Here is a 19,462-nt window from a genome sequence, read left to right as displayed (position 1 = left end):
GCGGGGAGGGCGTGTGGCACAGTTTCGCACCAGCTATCATCGAGTGCGGTCGTGTCGCTACAGTTCTCTGTGGTGAGTACAATGTCTTTAAAACCAGCGGCGCTCTGCCTCTCTAAATAAAATTAATGCTAACTGCTTGCGCGTTCCGAGATTCAGCGTTGAGCGGGACCCACCCTCCAATTTGCAGACGTCTCGTAAAAGGTTAAGATGCTGTCTGTGATGGCTGCCTGTGTCACGGTGCAGTCGATATCGGGTTTCTTTCAGTGTCGCAGTTCTTTTGGCGTTTATGTTGTTGCCGTTCGACTGCTGCCCGCCGCTGCGGTGTTCATGCGATGCTGCTGCCCGCAGGTGTGGTCGCTGGCGACGTTTGGCGAGGACACGCGGCTCGTGACGGGCTCCGCCGACAGCGAACTACGCGTCTGGGAGCTTTCGTGCCCCGACAGCGACGCAGGCGTCAAGAGGCCGCGCGCCGCGGGGCCGCGGCTCGCGGCACAAGGCGGGGAGCTGTCCGACGATGAGAACGCCGAGGAAGAGGAGGAAGAAGAGGTATCTATTCGCTCCACGGCGACGCAAACGAACGCAGCGGCAAAACACCAAAGCGCCGTCGATGTAACTCTGCTGACGCTGCTGCTTGTCCGCGCGCGGTTCTGCTACTCTGTCGACAGCGCATCGTCGCCGCACACAAGCTCGGATCGTTGCTCAGGGAGGGGAGGGACCGTGTGGTCTCCATGGCAACAGACCCGACGGGGAGGTTCCTGGTCTGTCACGTGAGTCGCACAGCCTGCAGGGCGTGACCCCCCACCCACCGTGTCCGTACACGTCAGGTCCCCCCCTATTCAGAGTGACCAATCACAGAGAAGCCTCGCTGTGTTCCCCACTTGAGACTGACCAATCGCAGAGAAGCCCCACGGCTGCATTTACTGGAGTGGTGGCCCTTGAGAGTGATTGCTTAGGAGCTGTTGAGAGGTTTTCATTACTTGCTTTGCGTGTTAGTCCCTGGTACAGTGTTGTTTTTGTGCACAAGTCCCATTCTCAGGACAGCAAACCCTGAAAATGCCCAAGTAAGTGCTGCATGACCAGGTGGGGTAACTGGGCCGACAGCTTCTGTGGCAGTGCTGGCAGAGTAAATGCGTTGTGCCTGGGGCCGTGCTTGGGGCATGAACCATGTGTGCGCACAGCGTGGTTCGGGCTGCGCCATGACGAGCTGCGGTTTGGAACATAGGGTGTGCTCAGTGTCGTGAGCTGTGAGATGCGTGCAGTGAGATCTGTGTGTGGGATGCTGCCGTTTGTGTTTTCTGGGAAGTGCAGTGTGCATCGTGCTCTGTGGGATGCTTGTGTGAGGTGTGCGCTGTGAGGTGTGTGGGATTAATAGAGCACAAAAAATCGAAAAGTATGGAAAGAAGCGAGGAGTGATGAGCTCTTGGAATTAGAATGAGAGATAGAGGAACATGCGGATTAGAGAATTCCCGCAGGTTTAAGACGTGATCCATTGTTTAATAAAAGTACGCGGGCTTGGGCAGGATGTGTCACAGTTATAAGAGAGGATGATGGACGATGGTCAAGAATAATAGTGGAGCGGCAGCCAAGGGATGCAATGCATCCCAGAGGACGTCTATCGAGGAGATATAGCGATTGAGATCAGCTCGTAGGGTGCTGGCGCTGGAATTGATTGTTACATCGCAGGCCGCTTGGGGGGGGAGGCCTTCATCCGGCGGTGGATTTGACCCTGGCTGGCGCCGATGCGGAATGTGTGCTGTGCCGGACTCGCAGGGCCTGGATCAGACACTGGAGGTTTTCCGCATCCAAACGGAAGAGGAGATAAAGAAGGTGCTCGACAAGAGGAGGAAGAAGCAGCGGAAGCGGGCCGCGTGAGTCGAGCGTCGTGCGAGGGCGGAACACAAACAAACCCTCTCGACCAGGAGAGGGTAACTGGCCGAGCAGCCCCATAGATGTTCTGATTGGGTCGCATATGTAATGTGTGTCGTACACCCTCCTCCACACAACAAGGCCAGTTCATAAAGAACAAACGTGCCGATTTATCGTCAAATTCTGGCAACTGCCTGATGGTAGACTAAACTATTTCTTTTTTCTAAACGTTTCTAAAGTATTTTACCAGGACCCTGCATACCAAGCAAACTAGTAGCAACATACATTTTCTTTAAAGGATGTTAAAATGTTATGGACAGTCAAACTAAGTAAAAAGCAAATTTCTTTTATTTTACCAGGTAAGGCCCACAGAGCTATGCAGCTCTTTTTCAGAAGCGACCTGGCCACAATTGATAACTCAATGAAGTTGCTTATCATGTGGAAATATATAGCAGCCAAATACTCTTGACCCTTGTTTTAAAATGTGGAAGGGAAAACCGGAGGACCCGACCACAGGCAGAACATGCAAACTCCAAATCTACAGGCGTGGGGGTCGGAATCGAACCCACGACCTGTATACCAAGCGAGGTAGTTAACATCTTGGCACAGTGGCGATGATGCTGGTCGTACTCAATTATTAAAAGATGTGTGGATCGCTGTTTAACACCGACCGGTGCTGCTGCTAAAGCAGTAATGAATTGGCACGTTTGTTCACGTGGCTTTGTAAGGTGGAGGATGGAGTACTACACAATTTCCCAATGCGGTCTGACCCAAAAATCAATTGCGAGTCATAATATTGGCCTCGAGAGCCCTGCACGCATTACGCTTACCCAATCATTGCTGCTCGTGCCGCTCACCTGGCCTGCGCGTGTGTTTGTGTGTTTTGGTTGTTTGTGTGATTGTGTTTGGGTAATTGGGTGCTTGTGTGATTGGGTATTTGCGTGATTGGATATATGTGTGTATGGGTCTTTGTGTGATTGGGTATTTGTGTGTTTGGGTGTAGGCGGAAGGCCGAGGCTGGGAATGACATGCAACAGCAGGAGGAGGTGGTGGAGAGGACTGTGCAGGATGAAATCGTCCGCGTCGCAAACATCAGAGCTTCTGCAAAGATCCGGTTTGTCTCGCGCCACTGCCCTCGTCGCTGGGTCAATAGTAACACCGTGACTGGGCCCTTATTGAGGAGACGTATAGAATAAGTTACATTTCTGGCAATGGCTTTTCACGATACATAGAGAGGCTGGAGAGATGGGGGATAATTATAGCTGGGGATTGCACGACACACCATGGGGCAGGATCAGAATACAGCAATCTCTCACCAACCATTGGGGTTGGGTACCTTGGAAAAGACCTTGGTAGGCAAATCCACGGTTAGTGAAGTACAGGGGGCCGATGGGAAGTAGGAGGTTAGGGGAACCACGGCCACGGTCAGACTCGGAATAACTTAACTAAGTTGCCTGTTTGTTTACTAAACACGAATAAAGTAAAGTACATTACACAATAACATACGAAATAAATAAACATTTAATGCACTTTACATACCTTTAATATTGAGGGTAGAAGTCCATGATTATGACGATGTCAATGAGATGTCGGGGGATGTTAGAAGGAGGAGGGGCTTAGCGCACCACCACCAGAAGGAAAAATCTGCGGTTGCGATGCGACACGGTCTATGCGCTGCCAGAATTACAACAAAACAGACGGACATCTGATAAGCTACGACGCAGCGCCATGCGTGGCCACGGGCGGCCCTGGTTGCCCACACGTGGCCATGGGTGGCACGTTGGCGCAGAGGAGAATCGTGGCCCCGTGAAATTTGTAACTGCATGTTGCGGGCCCCGTGCTTTACCTGTGGATACTCAAACTGTCCAGGCCGCATTTAGTAAATTGGTATACAGATAATAAACCCTGTGTATATGAATTCTGCGGTTAGCAAGTCCGCGGGTGGCGAGGGATTGCTGTATATGTCTTTTCGTGTTGGGTTTGGTCATTGTGCTTGCACACCGCTGCCAATGCAGCAGCAGATAACTGCTGCCATGGAACGGCGATGTTAATTTTCCGTCCGTGCACGCAAACGCTTTCCATTCATCTTGGGGGCGCAGTGGGCCCTCACCTTGTGAGAAGCCATCATCATCCTTTGGGAGTCAGTAAAATGAGTACCACTCGGTAAACCCCACGCAGTGAAAAGGCACCAGTGTGTATCCTATGAAGATACCGCTACCCAGCCTAAGAATGTGTAATTTCCATCACTAGCTCGGGACTGCGGAAGGAGATGGGAACCAACCCCTCGGTTCTTGTGAGGGTGTGGTTGTGACACACGGACGCATCTACACCAGTAGGCAGCAGGGCGGTGGCGCAGTGGTAACACTCGCATCTCACAGCAAGAAGTGCCTGGGTTCAATTACCAACTCCGGTGCCTTTCTGAGTGGGGTTTGTATGTTCTTTCTCTCCCACTCTTCTGCATGGGTTTCCTCCGGATTCTACGCTTTCCTACCATAGCGAAAAAAACACAACTGGTATCAGCCAAATAATCACAGTGCTGAAAATTATCATCTTGTCCACACTTGGACCAATAGGTTTTGCTATAAGCAAAGACACTTGTTCTCTCTTGCGTTCCTGGAAAATATGACTTTAAGTGAAGCAACGTTTCGCGGAACCTATTTTATCATAAGAAACAACAGAAATAGGAGAGGTTAGGTCCCTGGGAAATTTCCGATTACATGATTAGTGCGGTTGGCTATGTATGGTGCGAAAGAAGTTCAACATACATATTTGATGTGAAACGAATTCTATCACTTTGGTGATTAACTAAAGCTATGAGTAGAGAAAAGTTTTGGTTAGGTTAACACTCACCGACGATGGTTGTGGAGCTAGAAGTGGAGTGAGGTGTTGGAGTGTCTACGCTCACCTTCTTGCCCATAGTTCTCATGTAGTGCAGGCTTCTGCGGCGCTTAAATCTCTCGAACCACCCAAGACTGGCTGTGAGCGCCTCCTCTTAGCTTGATTCACCACCCCTTGGCCTTTTAAGTTCGTCAACAAACTCCATGCCTCTGCCTGGATCGCCAATAAACTGAAAGGAATATTGCAATGATTTGGTTTGTAAAGTGATCACCTTGCTACACTTCCTGGCACTTGAAGCAGTAGGATCGGTGAGGGATGCAGTGAAAAATGACCTCCCCTAATCAAAATAAATACAGTACACAGAACTGAGATGAGGGTACTACGCCACCACATACTGTATAATTCTGCGTACTGTATCATACTGCTCATCTGCGCAGCTCAAGATAGTAGTTCGTCATTAAGCGAGGACTGGCCGTACAAGATGGTCGCTTAGAGATACACTGGGCCGGTAGGGGGGGCGTTGCCTAGCAATGTCTGTGCTGTGCAGTTACCACGCTCTATGCCGTATAAAGAATTTGCCCGCCGGCAACGACGTTATAGCGATACCACGCGACGTTAAACGCGTATATGGGTAGTGATTCATCGGCGACTTTGTAGCGAAACAACATTAAACAGGCGGACGTTATGCGAGAACTGCCTGTATAGGCATGGAGACTTGTGCTTTTTCTGTCGGTGTATTGAGATGTGATGTAGAGTGTACTATGCGTAATATATAATTAAGCGTCCAGAGTGCACATGTAGCATTAACATTACAATTTCCTAGGATCATGTCTCCTGCGTTTATTTCATAGATTACAAAAAATCTGGGTAGACTTGTTCCCATTGTAGGAATGTGGAATTTCAATGACTGGCCCAGGGCCATTCATGAATATGACCATTGGCCAGTGCTCGTTTAAGTGGAATGACTGACTGCATTAATCAGTGTACGGTAGCTGATGAAAACAGACATATAATCCATTACGCCCTAATGAGCTGTGTATTGTAATAACTATCTCTACGTGGCATTGTGTCCCATTCTGTCTTGAGGGATCCTGGAGGTTAAAACAGAACTAATAGCTCAGTGGGTTTACCTGGTAAAATAAAAATAGTTTAGTTTATTTGGAGTGGTTTGCTTACCTTTCCTATACTTTGTACTCCTATCGTGTTTTTGTATTGCTTGTTGCTGTAACTTTCTGACCCAACCCTACAAGGACATCTGTGCAAAGTGCTTGATAGCTCATCAGATTAAAGGTTCTGATTCTGAGAGATTCTGAGTCTAAATGGATTCTGAGGTGCCCGGTGAGGTTGAGGGCCCTTTTGGTGAGTTGTTGTGACAGTGAAGCACGGTGGTGTGCGTGTGGTGCAGGAGTGTGGACGTGCGTGTGGAGAGTGGTGGACGCGAGCTCCGGGTGGTGCTCGTCCTCGCCAACAACCTCCTGGAGACGCACGCGGTGGTGGTGGCATCGGCGGAGACGCGGCGCGCCGGCCGCGTGGCCACACCGGGCCACCGCTCGGACGTGCGCACGGTCGCTTTCAGCTCTGACAACACCGCCGTGCTCTCCGCCTCGGCCGAGAGCGCCAAGATCTGGAACCGGTGGGGCCCGCGGGGCGGAGCACACGGAGCACGCAGAGCACACAGCCTCTCAGTGCTACGCTGAATGTGTTGTGAATTGGTGTGGCTGTGCGGTGCTGTGCGTCTATGGTTAACATGACTGTAGCGTGTGAGGATGTGCACCGTTGTTGTCTTTTTGCATGAGAGCTGTCGTTGCCTCCGCGCTGTCTCGGTTAGGGCCTCGCTGCAGTGCGTGCGCAGTATGGACTGCCAGTACGCGCTCTCCTCGCTCTTCGTACCCGGCGACCGGCAGGTCGTGCTTGCCTCCAAGGTGAGCTCCATCTCGCGGTGCACCAAGACTAATCCTCCGCGGCGTGCCATCCGGGGTCTCTCGCCGTTGGAGAAGGGCGCCACTCGATGCGCCTCCACCCTGCGTCGCCATGGACGGTAGCAGCGCTCTTCGTCCGAGGCGTGACATGAATAATTGGTCCAGATATATTGTGTCTTGTCTTCCTGGTGGGTTTTGGGTAGCAGAAGTGTAGACGAGGATCCTGTTGAGTCATGTAAAGGCAGCCCGAAGCTGTAGTCGGTAAGCCGATGGGCGTACGTTTGCTTTGTAGCACTGTCTTCCTCCAAGCGGCAAACGCTGGACTGTGAGGATAACAATAAGGTTGATGGGCGGTGACGGTGCGGTGGTGATGGCGCGGTGGTGACCGTGCGACGGTGACGGCGTGGCGGTGACTGTGCGGTGGTGACTATACGTATTGCCTCAGAGTTGTGCCAGTGGGCGCTGCGTGTCTGTTATCCGTGCAAAACGTGGATAAGAGGAGCGGAGCAGCAATCTCACCCTCGAGTCGGTGTCAAGGTTCAGACGGGCGCTCGGGGTCTCAGCGCATCCTGAGTGTTGATCGGGGAGGGGTTGTGTACAGCAGACAGGTTTTGTTGCAGTGACTCAGCCCAGCGGGAGCACGTTCGCCGCTCGTTGCACAGGTTCGTGGTGCTGGCCACCCACCCCCTCGTGTGCTGCACCGGCCATGATAGGTGCTCGCTAGCAGCACTTGCCCCCAAACAGTCTTTTAAGGCTCTACGGGGGATCTTCATCTTGTGTGTGTGTCTCACCAGACGGGGAAGCTGCAGCTGTTTGACCTGGCTTCGGGCACGCAGATGGAGTGCGTGGATGCGCATGACGGCGCCGTGTGGTCACTCTGCATGGCTCCTGATCAGGTACCCGCGCGTCTCCTCTATGTGGCCTCGCGAGAGTCGCTGTGACAGGCACCGCCCCGCAGTGAGGATGGTTTCCGTCCCTCTTGTACTGAGAGGAGTGGCACTAAGAGTGGTACTGTTAGCACGGTTGGCTACGTACGGTGAAAGAAGTTCAACATATGCACATACGTACTGAACAGCAGTAATAATGCGGATACACAAAAAGGAGTATTTTAAAACTAAAATTATCTTTACAATGCGGATTTCATTAATCTTGTTGAATAATTGACTATCGTATCAAATAACTCTGGCTTTTGTAGGTTAAACCAATTGCTCCTTTACATACAGCAAACCATGTTAACCACTCGCAACGAACTTCCTGGCCTGGACTCGTGGGTGGCCTCCTCTCCGGATCGAGCGGGCGCCGTGCCGATCGGTGGCGATGCTCCGGCGTGATCGTGGAGTCTGGGTGGCAGGGCAACTCCGTGACAAATCCTTCACCAAAATTCACTCGAATAGCCATCGCGAATTCGCAATAACTTTCCTAGCCAATACAATTATAATACATTATGCCTTATGTCGTACTCCGAGGTGATTTGATTATTTTGCCGCTATAAATTTCCACGATGAGCCATTTTGTTGCGCTTTCATTTGTGGCCAGGTCACTTAAGTTAATAGCTCATTTGCCTTTACCTGCTAAGGTAAAAAAATTGTTTTACTTTATTTGTATATTTTTTTAAGTGATTTGTTTACCTCTCCTATACTTTGCACTCCTATCGTGTTTCTATATTGTTTTTTGTTGTAACGTTCTGACCCGCCCCTACTGTGAAAAAGAGCTTGAGAGCTCATTGGATTCCTCCTGCAGTATAAAAACATATTTTGATTCTGATTTTATCAACAGGTAAACATGACAATAACTATCATCAATTGCAATCAAAACAATACACCTTAATATAATCCGTGTACTTTCTTTGCCAGCGCGGCTTTGTGAGTGGAGGGGCGGACAAGCTTGTGAAGTTCTGGGAGTTTGAGCTGGTGAAGAGCGCCGATGCAGGCCAAGCGAGGTGAGGCGCACACACAATCACCCATCGCACACCTCGCACGCCAGGCAGGCTCGAGCCCGTGTCGGGCCGTAAGCTAGGCCCCGGCACAGTCGGCATCGTGGGCAGCAGAGGACAGTGCGGCAACGTCCATTGCTCTGCACTTCCCACCTTCACCGACCCACACTACCACCTCGTACTCCTCACACCACTGGGCCCCTGACACCCCTCACACCCCTCACACCACGTGTCGTCAACATTGGGCCCCCCCCCCTGTGTATGCAGCAACAGCAGCAGTGGGCTGACGCTGACGCTAAGCCGCGCGCTGTCTCTGGACGAGGAGGTGCTGTGCGTCCGCTTCACCCCTGACCACCGCCTGCTGTGCGTGTCGCTGCTCGACTGCACCGTCAAGGCCTTCTACACTGACTCGCTCAAGGTGAGAATGCGGTGATACGCAGCCTCAAACAGGTGCCTTACTAACACAGCACACCGATAGACAGTATTAAACAGATGCCTTACTAACAGCACACTGATACGCAGCATTAAACAGGCACCTTACTAACACAGCACACTGATACACAGCATTAAACAGGTGCTTACTATACTCTTTGGTTCTTTCGGTAAAGTCACGTAGTTAGAACTAAATTAAAATAAAAAAATCACGACGTTTCGATTGCAACACAAGCAATCATCATCAGGTGGGAAAACCACAGCAAGAAAATTTGTTTTGCTGAAGTGGGAGAGAGAGCTGCCGTGGCAAGAGGTTATATAGGTAAAAAGGGGGGAGGGGCAAGGGGGGGAGAGAGAAAGGGGGGGTGGTGTGGGGTAGGGGAGCGCTGCGTGAACGCGAGGAGAGGGACGTGAGGCTGGGGGGGGGGGGGAAGTGGACGGGGCTGGAAGTGGGAAGCCGAGAAAGCTGGGGATGTGGGGGGAAATTAACTCGGAAAAATAGACAAGTACCCGGCAGATATGATAGACACAACCATAAAGCAGTTACGGTTTTACCTGGTTAATAACATCCTTCCAATGATTGCTCAATTTATATCCATCTTCTCGGTTGAAGTTATGTTTATGTATCTGGATGGCTTCATGAACAAACCTTTGATCGTAGCCAGAAGGTTTTCAGAGTACCTTGGTCTCGGAAAAAAATGATATCATGCGAGCCCACAACATTATAACAATGGTCAGCCACGGCAGAGGTATTGGTTCTGCCGTGTTTCAGATCTGCCTTGTGTTCGCGGACATGGTCCGAGACATGTCGTTTCGTTTCCCCGATGTAATTGCTGCCGCAGGTACAACTCGGTTTGTAAACTCCAGGATATTGCATGTCAGGAATGACATCCTTCACAGATGGGATTAGATTACGGATGTTTTGTACTGTATTGAATCGGACCTGGATCTTGTGTTTGTTTAAGATTTTGGAAATCTTTTTGGTAACACCTGCTATGTATGGTAACATGATGGTTCTGATCGGCTTCTCAGGGGGTTGTTTCTCCATGGTTGGAGAAACAGCTTTGCAAATAATGCGCTCCGAGTACCCATTCATCTTGAGTGCCTGGTGTACGTGTTCCAGTTCACTGGCTAGGTGGTGTTGGTCGGAAATGCGGTGGGCCCTATGGTGTAGTGTTTTGATGAGGGAATTATTCTGTGCCGGATGGTGGTGGGAATCAGGTTTCAGATAGGAATCTGTGTGGGTGGCTTTCCTGTCGACAGTGTCCCAACGAGCCGTCAGGTCTCTTCTCAAACAAAACATCCAGGAATGGTAGCTTACCATCCTTCTCCACTTTCATGGTGAATTTGATGGATGGGTCTATGGAATTGATGTGGTTGAGAAATTGGTTCAATGCTGGCAGGCCATGTGGCCAAATAACCAAAGTGTCATCTACATATCTCTTCCTCAAGGAAGGAAGTAGGTTGGATGTCTGGACGGCATTTGTTTCAAATTTCTCCATGAAAACATTCGCTATCACTGGTGATAAGGGGGAACCCATGGGGGCATCTTCATTTTGTTTGTAGAAAGTACAATTCCAGGTGAAGTAAGTGTTGGTAAGGCAGTGCCTAACCAGAGTAGGTAAATCAGAATTCAGTCCACGTTGGACTAATTCTTCAATTATTGCTAAGGTGTCAGGTACAGGAACCTTGGTGAACAGGTAAACTACATAAAAGCTGACGAGCAAATCATCTGGGGACTGTGAAATGCCCTTGATTAGAGAGACCAAGTGAGCTGAGTTATGTACTGCTGAGGTAGTCTTGCCCGTGAATGGAAGCAAGGTATCAGACAGAAAATGGGCCAGTTTGTAGGTAGGTGAGTTGATAGTGGAAACGATGGGCCGAATTCTTTATGGATTTTTGGAAGACCATAGAATCTGGGTGGTCTAGTAGCAGAAGGTTTTAGGGAGAGCCGTTTGAATGGTTCGATTAGAGAAGTCGAACTGGTAATGATATTGTTGTTTTTTGTAGCAAGGCGGTTGGTAGGATCTTTGTTGATTTTGGTGTATGATGGCAGTTAGACCAAAATCAACAAAGATCCTACCACTCTACGCCCCTCCTTGTGGAAGAGGTACGTGGATGACACGTTTGTCATCTTCCCACATGGCTGACCGGCTCGAAACCAATTCCTCAACCACATGAATTCCATACACCCAGCCATCAAATTCACCATGGAGGTAGAAAAGGATGGCCAAGCTACCTTTCTTGGATGTCCTAATCATTAAAAGACCAGATGGCTCAATGAGCCATTTTGTCTACAGGAAAGCAACCCATACTAATGCCTATCTAAAACCTGATTCCCACCACCATCCATCCCAGAAGAATTCACTCATCAAAACGCTACACCATAGAGCTCAATGTATCTCCGACCATGAACAACTAACCAGTGAACTCAAACATGTACACCAAGCTCTCAAGGCAAATGGATATTCTGACTACACAATCTGCAAAGCCATCACCCCAACTGTGAGGAAGGAGCCATCTGAGGATCCAATCAAAACCATCACCCTGCCATACATAGGGGTAACCAAAAAGATTTCCAAAATGATGAACAAACACAATATCCAGGTCCGATTTAACACAGTACATAAAATTCGTGATCTGATCCCATCTGTGAAGGACAAGATTCCTGATATGCGATATTCCGGCGTCTACAAACTAAGCTGTATCTGCGGCAGCAGTTACATTGGGGAAACTAAGCGACATGTCTCGGACCGTGTTCGTGAGCATGAGGCAGATTTGAAACATGGTAGGACCAATACTTCTGCCGTGGATGATCATTATTTTAATGCGGCTGGCTCACACGAAATTGATTTATCTAGGACGATGGTACTTTGCAAGCCTACTGGCTATCAACAAAGATTCGTTCATGAAGCCATCCATATATACAGACACAGACACAATTTCCACCGAGAGGAAGGTTATTTACTCAGCAATCATCGGAAAGGTCATCAACCACTTTGGGTCATGACTTGACTTGTGTTTTGCAGCAGCAATGCCAATGCAGCAACAATGTCAATGCAGCAGCAATGCCAATGCAGCAGCAATGCCAATGCGGCAACAATGCCAATGCAGTAGCAATGCTAATGCAGCCAATCAACCCCCACTGTCAGCAGTGTGGTGTGTGGAGCGGGTTGTAGTGATTTCCTGGTTGCCGTTTGCTGCATTGGCATTGCTGTTGCATTGGCATTGTGGCTGCATTAGCATTGCTGCTACATTGGCATTGTTGCTGCATTGGCATTGCTGCTGCATTGGCATTGCTGCTGCATTGGCATTGCTGCTGCATTGGCATTGTTGCTGCATTGGCATTGTTGCTGCATTGGCATTGCTGCCCCGCCCATGCTGCTGGTGCTGCTGATACACTTGGGCTACGCCCATCTCCAAACCTTTATAAATAGTTTGCCTTTAGAGGATAACCATTTTGCCTGATGACGACCGCTTGTGTTGTGATCGAAACGTCATGATATTTTTATTCACTTTATTTTAATTATTTTTTCTCTCTATCTACGTGACTTTACCAAAAGAACTAAAGAATATGAATTCCTGCAGTCACGAAAGTTTTAAGTCAAAATTTCTATGACTGCTATACATTTCCTCGTGATAAGCCACTTCCTTGAGCTATCATTTGAGCTACATAGCTCATTGGGCCTTACCTGGTGAAATAAAAAATGGTTAATTTAGTGATGTCTGGAGCACTATGGCGGTACATATTAAAGTCACTTGAAGTTTTTATTCTCGCTAGTTAGGCCTCGGGCCTGTTTTGGACAGCCATGGACACACAGCCCGTGTCCCCGTCCGTGAGATGAGAGCCAATTGTATCTTGGATGCATCTTCTCAGGAAAACGAATTATATTTGATAACTTCACTCTCAATATGAAACACAACAGAGTGCGATGTTTTTAATTATTTAATATAACGCCAGTATTGCGATGGCGCGTGCGGTGGTGGACAACAAAAACATTTTCTGTGGCCATCTCTCCGTCTGGATCTCGGATCTAACGTTTGCTCGTTCGTCTGCTGTCCTCTCGCTCAGTTCTTCCTCAACCTCTTCGGCCACAAGCTGCCCGTGCTGTGCATGGACATCTCCTACGTGAGTCGCCCACTTCTCTCCACGCGCACACGCCCCACCCACCCCTCCGCCACGCGGCCGCAGCAATTTCACATCGGCGTCGGCAGCGGCAGCCCTTGTCGGCAGCGACGTTGCATTGGGCCTTGTGAATCGAGCCAAACGTTGCGGTGTTCCGCAGAGAGAAACGGCGCTACGCGGGTCTTGTGTTGCTCTAAAGGAAGTCGAATCGTAACCCCCTCTCACGCTACGCAGGACAGCCGCCTGATTGCGACCGGCTCATCTGACCGGAACGTCAAGATCTGGGGGCTGGACTTTGGGGATTGCCATCGCTCCCTGTTTGCCCACGACGACAGGTGAGGGCCGCGGGGCGGGGAGGATGAGGGAGGGGGATGAGGGCCCCCCCCCATTAGTCTTGACACTACGACATCTGATTTATTCTCACGTCTTCTTTCTAATTCTAATCGAATGTCTATATATAGAGTGCCTTCGGTCAAGGTGCTTGACATAGCTTGTAAAACGGTGACAAAATATAAATTATGTAGATGCCAGTGGCGTACGTTGATAATGTAGTGCCCATTATATCACATCAGTCAGATCAATGACTACCGGAATTGTTTGTTTGTCCTGTGTCGGGTGGTGCACGGTCTTAATGACACAAATGTTGCCAGCTCATTATGTGGCCTAAACCAAAACTCAATCAAGAATCGTTGCGATGAGTGGAGAAGCCCGATCGTGACTGAAGCGCGTGCGTGCGTATGTGTGCATATGCGCAGTGTGATGTGCCTGCAGTTTGTGCCGAAGACACACCTCTTCTTCACCGCCGGAAAGGACGGCAAAATCAAGCAGTGGGATGCTGACAAATTTGAGCTGGTGCAGACCCTGGAGGTGAGGCATCCCCCCCCTCCCTGGCCTGGCCTCCAGTACCCAGCCCGAACGCTACCCTCCCAATGGGTCACCCCCCCTCCCCGCACGCGCCGCACATTCCCAGCAGCGATTGGCAGCTCGGATCGGCTTTCGTTTCCGCGCCACGGTCTCCACACAATTGCTACAGCTGTACAAAACACGTGGGTTAAATCCTTCTGTCATATCTGGGGTGGAACACCTAGCTCCCATGTCGCTGGGCTTGAGAGATTTCAATGTAAAGCAGTCGGGATGATCGATGATCCTGCACGCACAGATTCACACCGCTCGCTCACTTACCCACAGTCATTCGCCCCCTCATCACTCTTCTATCGCTACTACCATGGTTACTGTTTCCGTGGGCTTCACTCGTTGATTCCTCTACCTGTGCTGAGAACTCAGTCTACAAGACACTGACAGTTTTGTCTCAATCACCTCACTATATTCATCTACCACACTATGTTCACCACAGTGTTCATCCACCACACTGTGCTTATCCACCACACTCAATTCTCAGACTGCTCAATTCTGTAATTCACTCCCATCATCTCTTTTCCCAAGCTCTTAGAATAACCTAGCTTCATTTGGGAAACATGTGAGCTCGCATTCATTACAACTGTGATGGTGCTGCTCGTTCCTTTGGGCCCTGTGCTCATCAACCGTGTAGAAAAAAGATTTAAATTTGCACAGCATTTAACGTGTTTGTACTGTGTAACCAAATCTAAACAAAGTATGAACATTCATGTAAAAGAGATTCATTCTGGTAATCCATGGGCTTCAGCCCTCACTAGGCCTAGCTAGGGTCCAGCCCCATTGCATAGTGGTTTATGCCCACTTGTGAAAGGGAATTGAGGGAAATTCTTGAGATGGGGACAGCACAGGTTGGACTCGGGGCCTCCCAAGCACTGTCTTACAATCTAACCGTGGGGATAAGCCTGGTGCATGTGTGTGCAGCAGTGGAGAGTCCAGCCGGGGTGCTAGGCCTGTCATGGTGACGGTTTGCATGATCGTGAGTTGTCGTGGGGCGTTGCGTAGTGAATGCATGCACGCTTGCTGCTCGGCGTGCCACGAGTGCCGTGCGTGATCCCTCACACACCCCCACGGGGCGTGCATTTACGCCAGAAGCGTGAGCTTAGTGGTGGTGCGGTTCTGTTTCACGTGTGTGCACGCAGGGCCACCACGGAGAGGTGTGGAGCGTGGCGGTGAGCCCCAGCGGAGACCACATCCTCTCGGCCGCGCACGACAAGTCCCTGCGCCTGTGGGAGCGAACGCGCGAGCCGCTTGTGCTGGAGGACGAGCGCGAGATGGTGCGATCCGTGTCGCGAGCAAGCGGTGGTCGTGAGGGCACTGCGAGGGCTCAGCTCCGCGTAGCGATTGTTGCGACAAACCCCCACCGTGTTTCTCAGGCCCTGTGGTGCTCTGTGCGTGCGTCCTCCGCACGATGCTCACCGTTCTCTTTTCCGCTGTACAAACGAGCTGTACTCAGGCCATGCTGACGGAGCCTGGCTTGGCTCGGGAAGCGCCAGGTTTTTCTGCTGTGAGCCGTGCCACCAACGTCACACACAACGGATGATTCGAGACGCATGACGATGATCGCGTGACGTTTTGACCTCGCGGTATACTGGCTGTGGCCACACGCTGTCAGGAAGTCATTTGGCTCGCCCCCATGTCCCTGCTGGGCCCCAAACCAGATTCGCATGTCACCCGAGGCCAGTATATCATGCTTTGGTTCCGTCTTGGCAAACGGCCAGTGGAAAACCAACCGTACTATGAGGGCCCCACGCTGGCTCGGGTCAGATGTGACGGTGGAAAAGGAGCTACGTGTGTTCCATTTTGCATTAATTTTGTGCGGATTTAGAGGTGGCTGTTGTCGCTTTAGGTTGTGGTGATTTTATTCCTTGGTTCATGCTGGGGGAACGAATCCATAAAATATGGCCCGTGGGTGTTCGTCAATTACAGCACGAACCCCGTTGCCAGCTGCTGCATCAGAGCCCTCGGCTGACCTGCAGCCGTATCGTTGTGTCCGCAGAATTACCAAAGTGCCGCTACCTACTGAACATTAAAAGAGCCTGTCACGTTATTCGGAAGCGTAAAGTTGTTTGCGGATTCATTAATGGAGCCTAGATGTGACTCCGGTTACCAGCGTCTCCCTCGTCGTGGCGGTGCTGCCGTCGGCGTCAAACCTCGGAGGAAACGGAAGCCGCCCGACGCATCCTAGCGGGGCCAGGCCGGCGCGCTTGCACGCAGGCGCCTTGTAGCGTGAAATCCCTAATTTCGATCGGATCATTGGGGTGTATTAGTAATAAATCGGAATTTTACAACCCCCACTGCCACTGTTTAGCATATTATTATATGCCAGGGACTCTGAGATGATAGGACAATAGTCTGAGTCCATAATTGGCAATAAGTAACGGCAAAGCAGTTATAAGTAACTCAGAATTGTGCGCAGTTGCGTATACAGTACACGACTTCCCTGAAGGCATCAACACCTTCAGCGAGCGCGATGCCGATCACACACGGTTCGAATTCGACCCTCGATCGATGGCCGCGCCAACGCCGTACACGCTTCGAATAAAAAGCAAGGGACAAGTCCTTACTAACAACTCATAATTTTTCATTGCTGGAGGGGTTGCCCCCCCCCCACCTGAAAATTCTGGCTTCACCATTGCCCGAATCGTGCGCTGGCTCATAGGCACGGGAAGATCCATCGTCAGCCATGCCGGCGTGGCGGTTGGCCACACTGACGTCCCCCGATGCAGACCTCACCTGCAGGACGAATGCTTCGTGTTGTGTCACCATTTGGTCTGTGCAAGCCTGGCTTTTGTTTCATGGGTGTGCGTATGTCGTGGTGTGTCGCGGTGGCGCACTGTGCCCGCTTGTGTCGCGCGTGCCGATTGTTTTTGAGTGACGCGCGTCCTTGGTGTTCTGCTGTTCTTGCCGGCAGGAGCGGGAGGCCGAGTACGAGGAGAGCGTGGCCAAGGGGGCTGAGCCGATCGTGAGTGACGCCTCCACTCATCATCGCCCACGAGTGACGCCTCCATTGGCTCATTAAATTGCAACAAATGCGCAGTGTTGAGAGGAGTTTCGGTTCCTCCCTGTAGTGGCAATGGACCACAGAGCATCCACAGGGATGTGGCACCTCCTCGACACTTACATCTTAGCCTTGCGACATCCCTTGGTCACTGTCTGTAGAACTTTTCAGCATCTGGTGTTTTTCAACTTTTTTCTTTTGTTTATGCAACATCTGGCTTCAACATTCATTGCGAGCTGCTGCTGCTGTTGCTGCTGACGACGTGCGGCGTATGGTTTTGTTTCCAGGTGCCTGGCGAGACGGAAGGGGAGGCGGGCATGGCTGCGAGGAAGACGATGGAGACCGTGAAGGCTGTGAGTAGCGCGCGTGCACGCAGCCTTTGTGCTTGGTTCTGCGTCGGGCCCCGGCAATGCTCCCCCGCCGTGCAGCTGCTGTAGCTGTACAGCGCGGGAGCATCGATCACCAAGCATGCGGTGATCTTGTCCTGGGAACACGAACCACTCGACTGATGTCACGCGACCGCCGCGTCGGCTGCGAGGACACAACGTGCTCCGTCGACACCGCCGGACGTTGTCACGGGAGCCACCGCCCCTCGCGCGCACTGCTGCACCTGTTACTCGCATACGACCATGTACAAGACGTTAAACCTTCATAGTCTAGCAACGTCGGCAGTCGTGGTAAAACCTCCTGCGATATAAGGGACCATGTCATCGCTGGGCTGCGCGAGTGATGCGAAAGTCTCTAGCTCGGCCGTGCTATGAAATGCGTGTTTAAGGGAGGTGGATCAGGTTATGATCTCGGTCCAATCACCGATGGACTACACGGATGACAATGACCAACCGTGACGATTCCCTTTCGGTTGCCAACGCAGTGAACGTCTCTGTGTCGCGGTGCTGGTGCAGAGTGGTTGTTGCCGTTGGCTGACGTGCGCTGCGGCGATCGCTTCTCGGTTGTACAGGCTGAACGGATCATGGAAGCCCTGGAACTGTACCGAGTTGAATCCCAGAAACTGGAGGAGCACAAGCAAGCATGTAAAGCGGCCAACAAGCAGGTAACGCTCCGTACTGAGCTGGCACGACTCGGCACGCCAACAATACATATGCACACACACACCACCAGCTCTGTGTGTCCTTCCCTGCACCTCCGATTAGCACGGTTGGCTACGTATGGTGCAAAAGAAGTTCAACATCCCTCCCTTAGACTTTAATAGACTGTTGGGGCAAGTGCTGTTAGCGAGCACCTAGGAAGGCCGGCATGGCAAATACCAACACTATGCATGTGCACGCAGATGCACACACACAGTACATAAATATGCACACACAACGTGTGTATGCACACTCAATACACCCAATGTGGGCATGCACACACAACACACCCAACATACACGCGCACACCTGACGAGAGCACAGCCCCGCACTCGCATTTCCGTGCCCTCGCCTCCTCCCTGCGATGCCGCTGCAGCGACGCCTAATTAACCATGTTCCTGAAGCGTGGAATCTGCAGGCGTATTCCCCGTACGTACGAACATGCGATCGTGTTTCTCCGCGCTTTCTTGACCTCTGCTCCGCTGCCGTCGTGTCTCCCCCAGCTGCCGCCGCCCGTGCTCGACCCGGTGCTCGTGGCGTCCGGCAGTGTCACGGTAAGCGTGGCTGCTGCTCGCCCGCGGAGCTTCGTAGGGCAAGCGGTCGTGAGGGGTGCCGCTTGTCCTCACTGCGGTCGCTTGCCGTGCGCGAGGCAGCGGCGCCTGCGCGCTTCTTTGTACCGTTGTGAAATCGGTTCGGTAACGGCTGCAATCCTTGACATTTGTACGCCGTTGCTTCGGAAAAAGTTTAAAAGCGTCGGACATCTCATCTCAAACATTTAAAGGGCGCAACCCCAGTGGCAGCTGTCCCTGTGCGGCACGAGATGAATTCGCACTAAGTCCTCCACGTGGACATCAGCCTGCCAATAGGGGGTAATGATTGCTGCCGCGTGTTAACCCAGTTGAGTAATTTTCTAGTGGTTTTTTCGAATTTGGCAAGTTTGGACCTTTTATTGGCCTCACAAAATATTTTTAATGTCCACCGTGAAGCGGACAGCACATAGTGTTCTATGGCTAACACATCCGCAGTAATAATCAGGGTGTGGCCTGCTGGGTAAGAACCGCAAACCTCTACAACAAGCGGTAGACTCACTGCCGCTGGGTCTCTACCGCGACACCGCTTCTGAAAAAGAGCTTTATAGCTCAGTGGGCCTTACCTGCTAAAATAAAAAAAATAGTTAAATTTTTTTTCCACTTCACACAGATTTTGGACTGAAGGCCTGACTTTCCAGCACGGGGTAACTCCGTGTGTCTGTGTCGTATTCCCCTAGCCAGAGAAGTATGTGCTGGAGGTGATCAAGAAAGTGAAATCCAGGTGAGGAGATATCCATACTCTGTTGTTTATTTATCTCGT

The 19,462-nt window shown here is 51.0% G+C and overlaps 1 protein-coding gene across 4 annotated transcripts in view; it reads left to right on the top strand.

Annotated features, from left to right (window-relative positions):
- The window catches only part of WDR3 (WD repeat domain 3), a 28,407-nt gene that overhangs the window by 5,748 nt on the left and 3,197 nt on the right, over positions 1-19,462 (top strand). For all 4 annotated transcript variants that reach the window (XM_032954004.2, XM_032954003.2, XM_076067122.1 and 1 more), the window contains exons 6-23: positions 349-546; positions 666-767; positions 1,771-1,868; positions 2,870-2,980; positions 6,110-6,337; positions 6,533-6,626; positions 7,418-7,519; positions 8,477-8,562; positions 8,824-8,974; positions 13,061-13,117; positions 13,349-13,449; positions 13,870-13,981; positions 15,169-15,303; positions 16,941-16,991; positions 17,315-17,380; positions 17,986-18,078; positions 18,616-18,666; positions 19,380-19,423. In XM_032954004.2, the coding sequence (XP_032809895.1) occupies positions 349-546; positions 666-767; positions 1,771-1,868; positions 2,870-2,980; positions 6,110-6,337; positions 6,533-6,626; positions 7,418-7,519; positions 8,477-8,562; positions 8,824-8,974; positions 13,061-13,117; positions 13,349-13,449; positions 13,870-13,981; positions 15,169-15,303; positions 16,941-16,991; positions 17,315-17,380; positions 17,986-18,078; positions 18,616-18,666; positions 19,380-19,423 (1,880 nt within the window). The remainder of the gene's footprint in view (positions 1-348; positions 547-665; positions 768-1,770; positions 1,869-2,869; positions 2,981-6,109; positions 6,338-6,532; positions 6,627-7,417; positions 7,520-8,476; positions 8,563-8,823; positions 8,975-13,060; positions 13,118-13,348; positions 13,450-13,869; positions 13,982-15,168; positions 15,304-16,940; positions 16,992-17,314; positions 17,381-17,985; positions 18,079-18,615; positions 18,667-19,379; positions 19,424-19,462) is intronic.

This window comes from Petromyzon marinus, chromosome 14 (assembly GCF_048934315.1).
Source record: "Petromyzon marinus isolate PM22_M1 ecotype Great Lakes invasive population chromosome 14, UKy_Petmar_22M1.pri1.0, whole genome shotgun sequence".
Taxonomy (NCBI): domain Eukaryota; kingdom Metazoa; phylum Chordata; class Hyperoartia; order Petromyzontiformes; family Petromyzontidae; genus Petromyzon; species Petromyzon marinus.
This window is presented reverse-complemented; position numbering and strand designations above follow the sequence as displayed.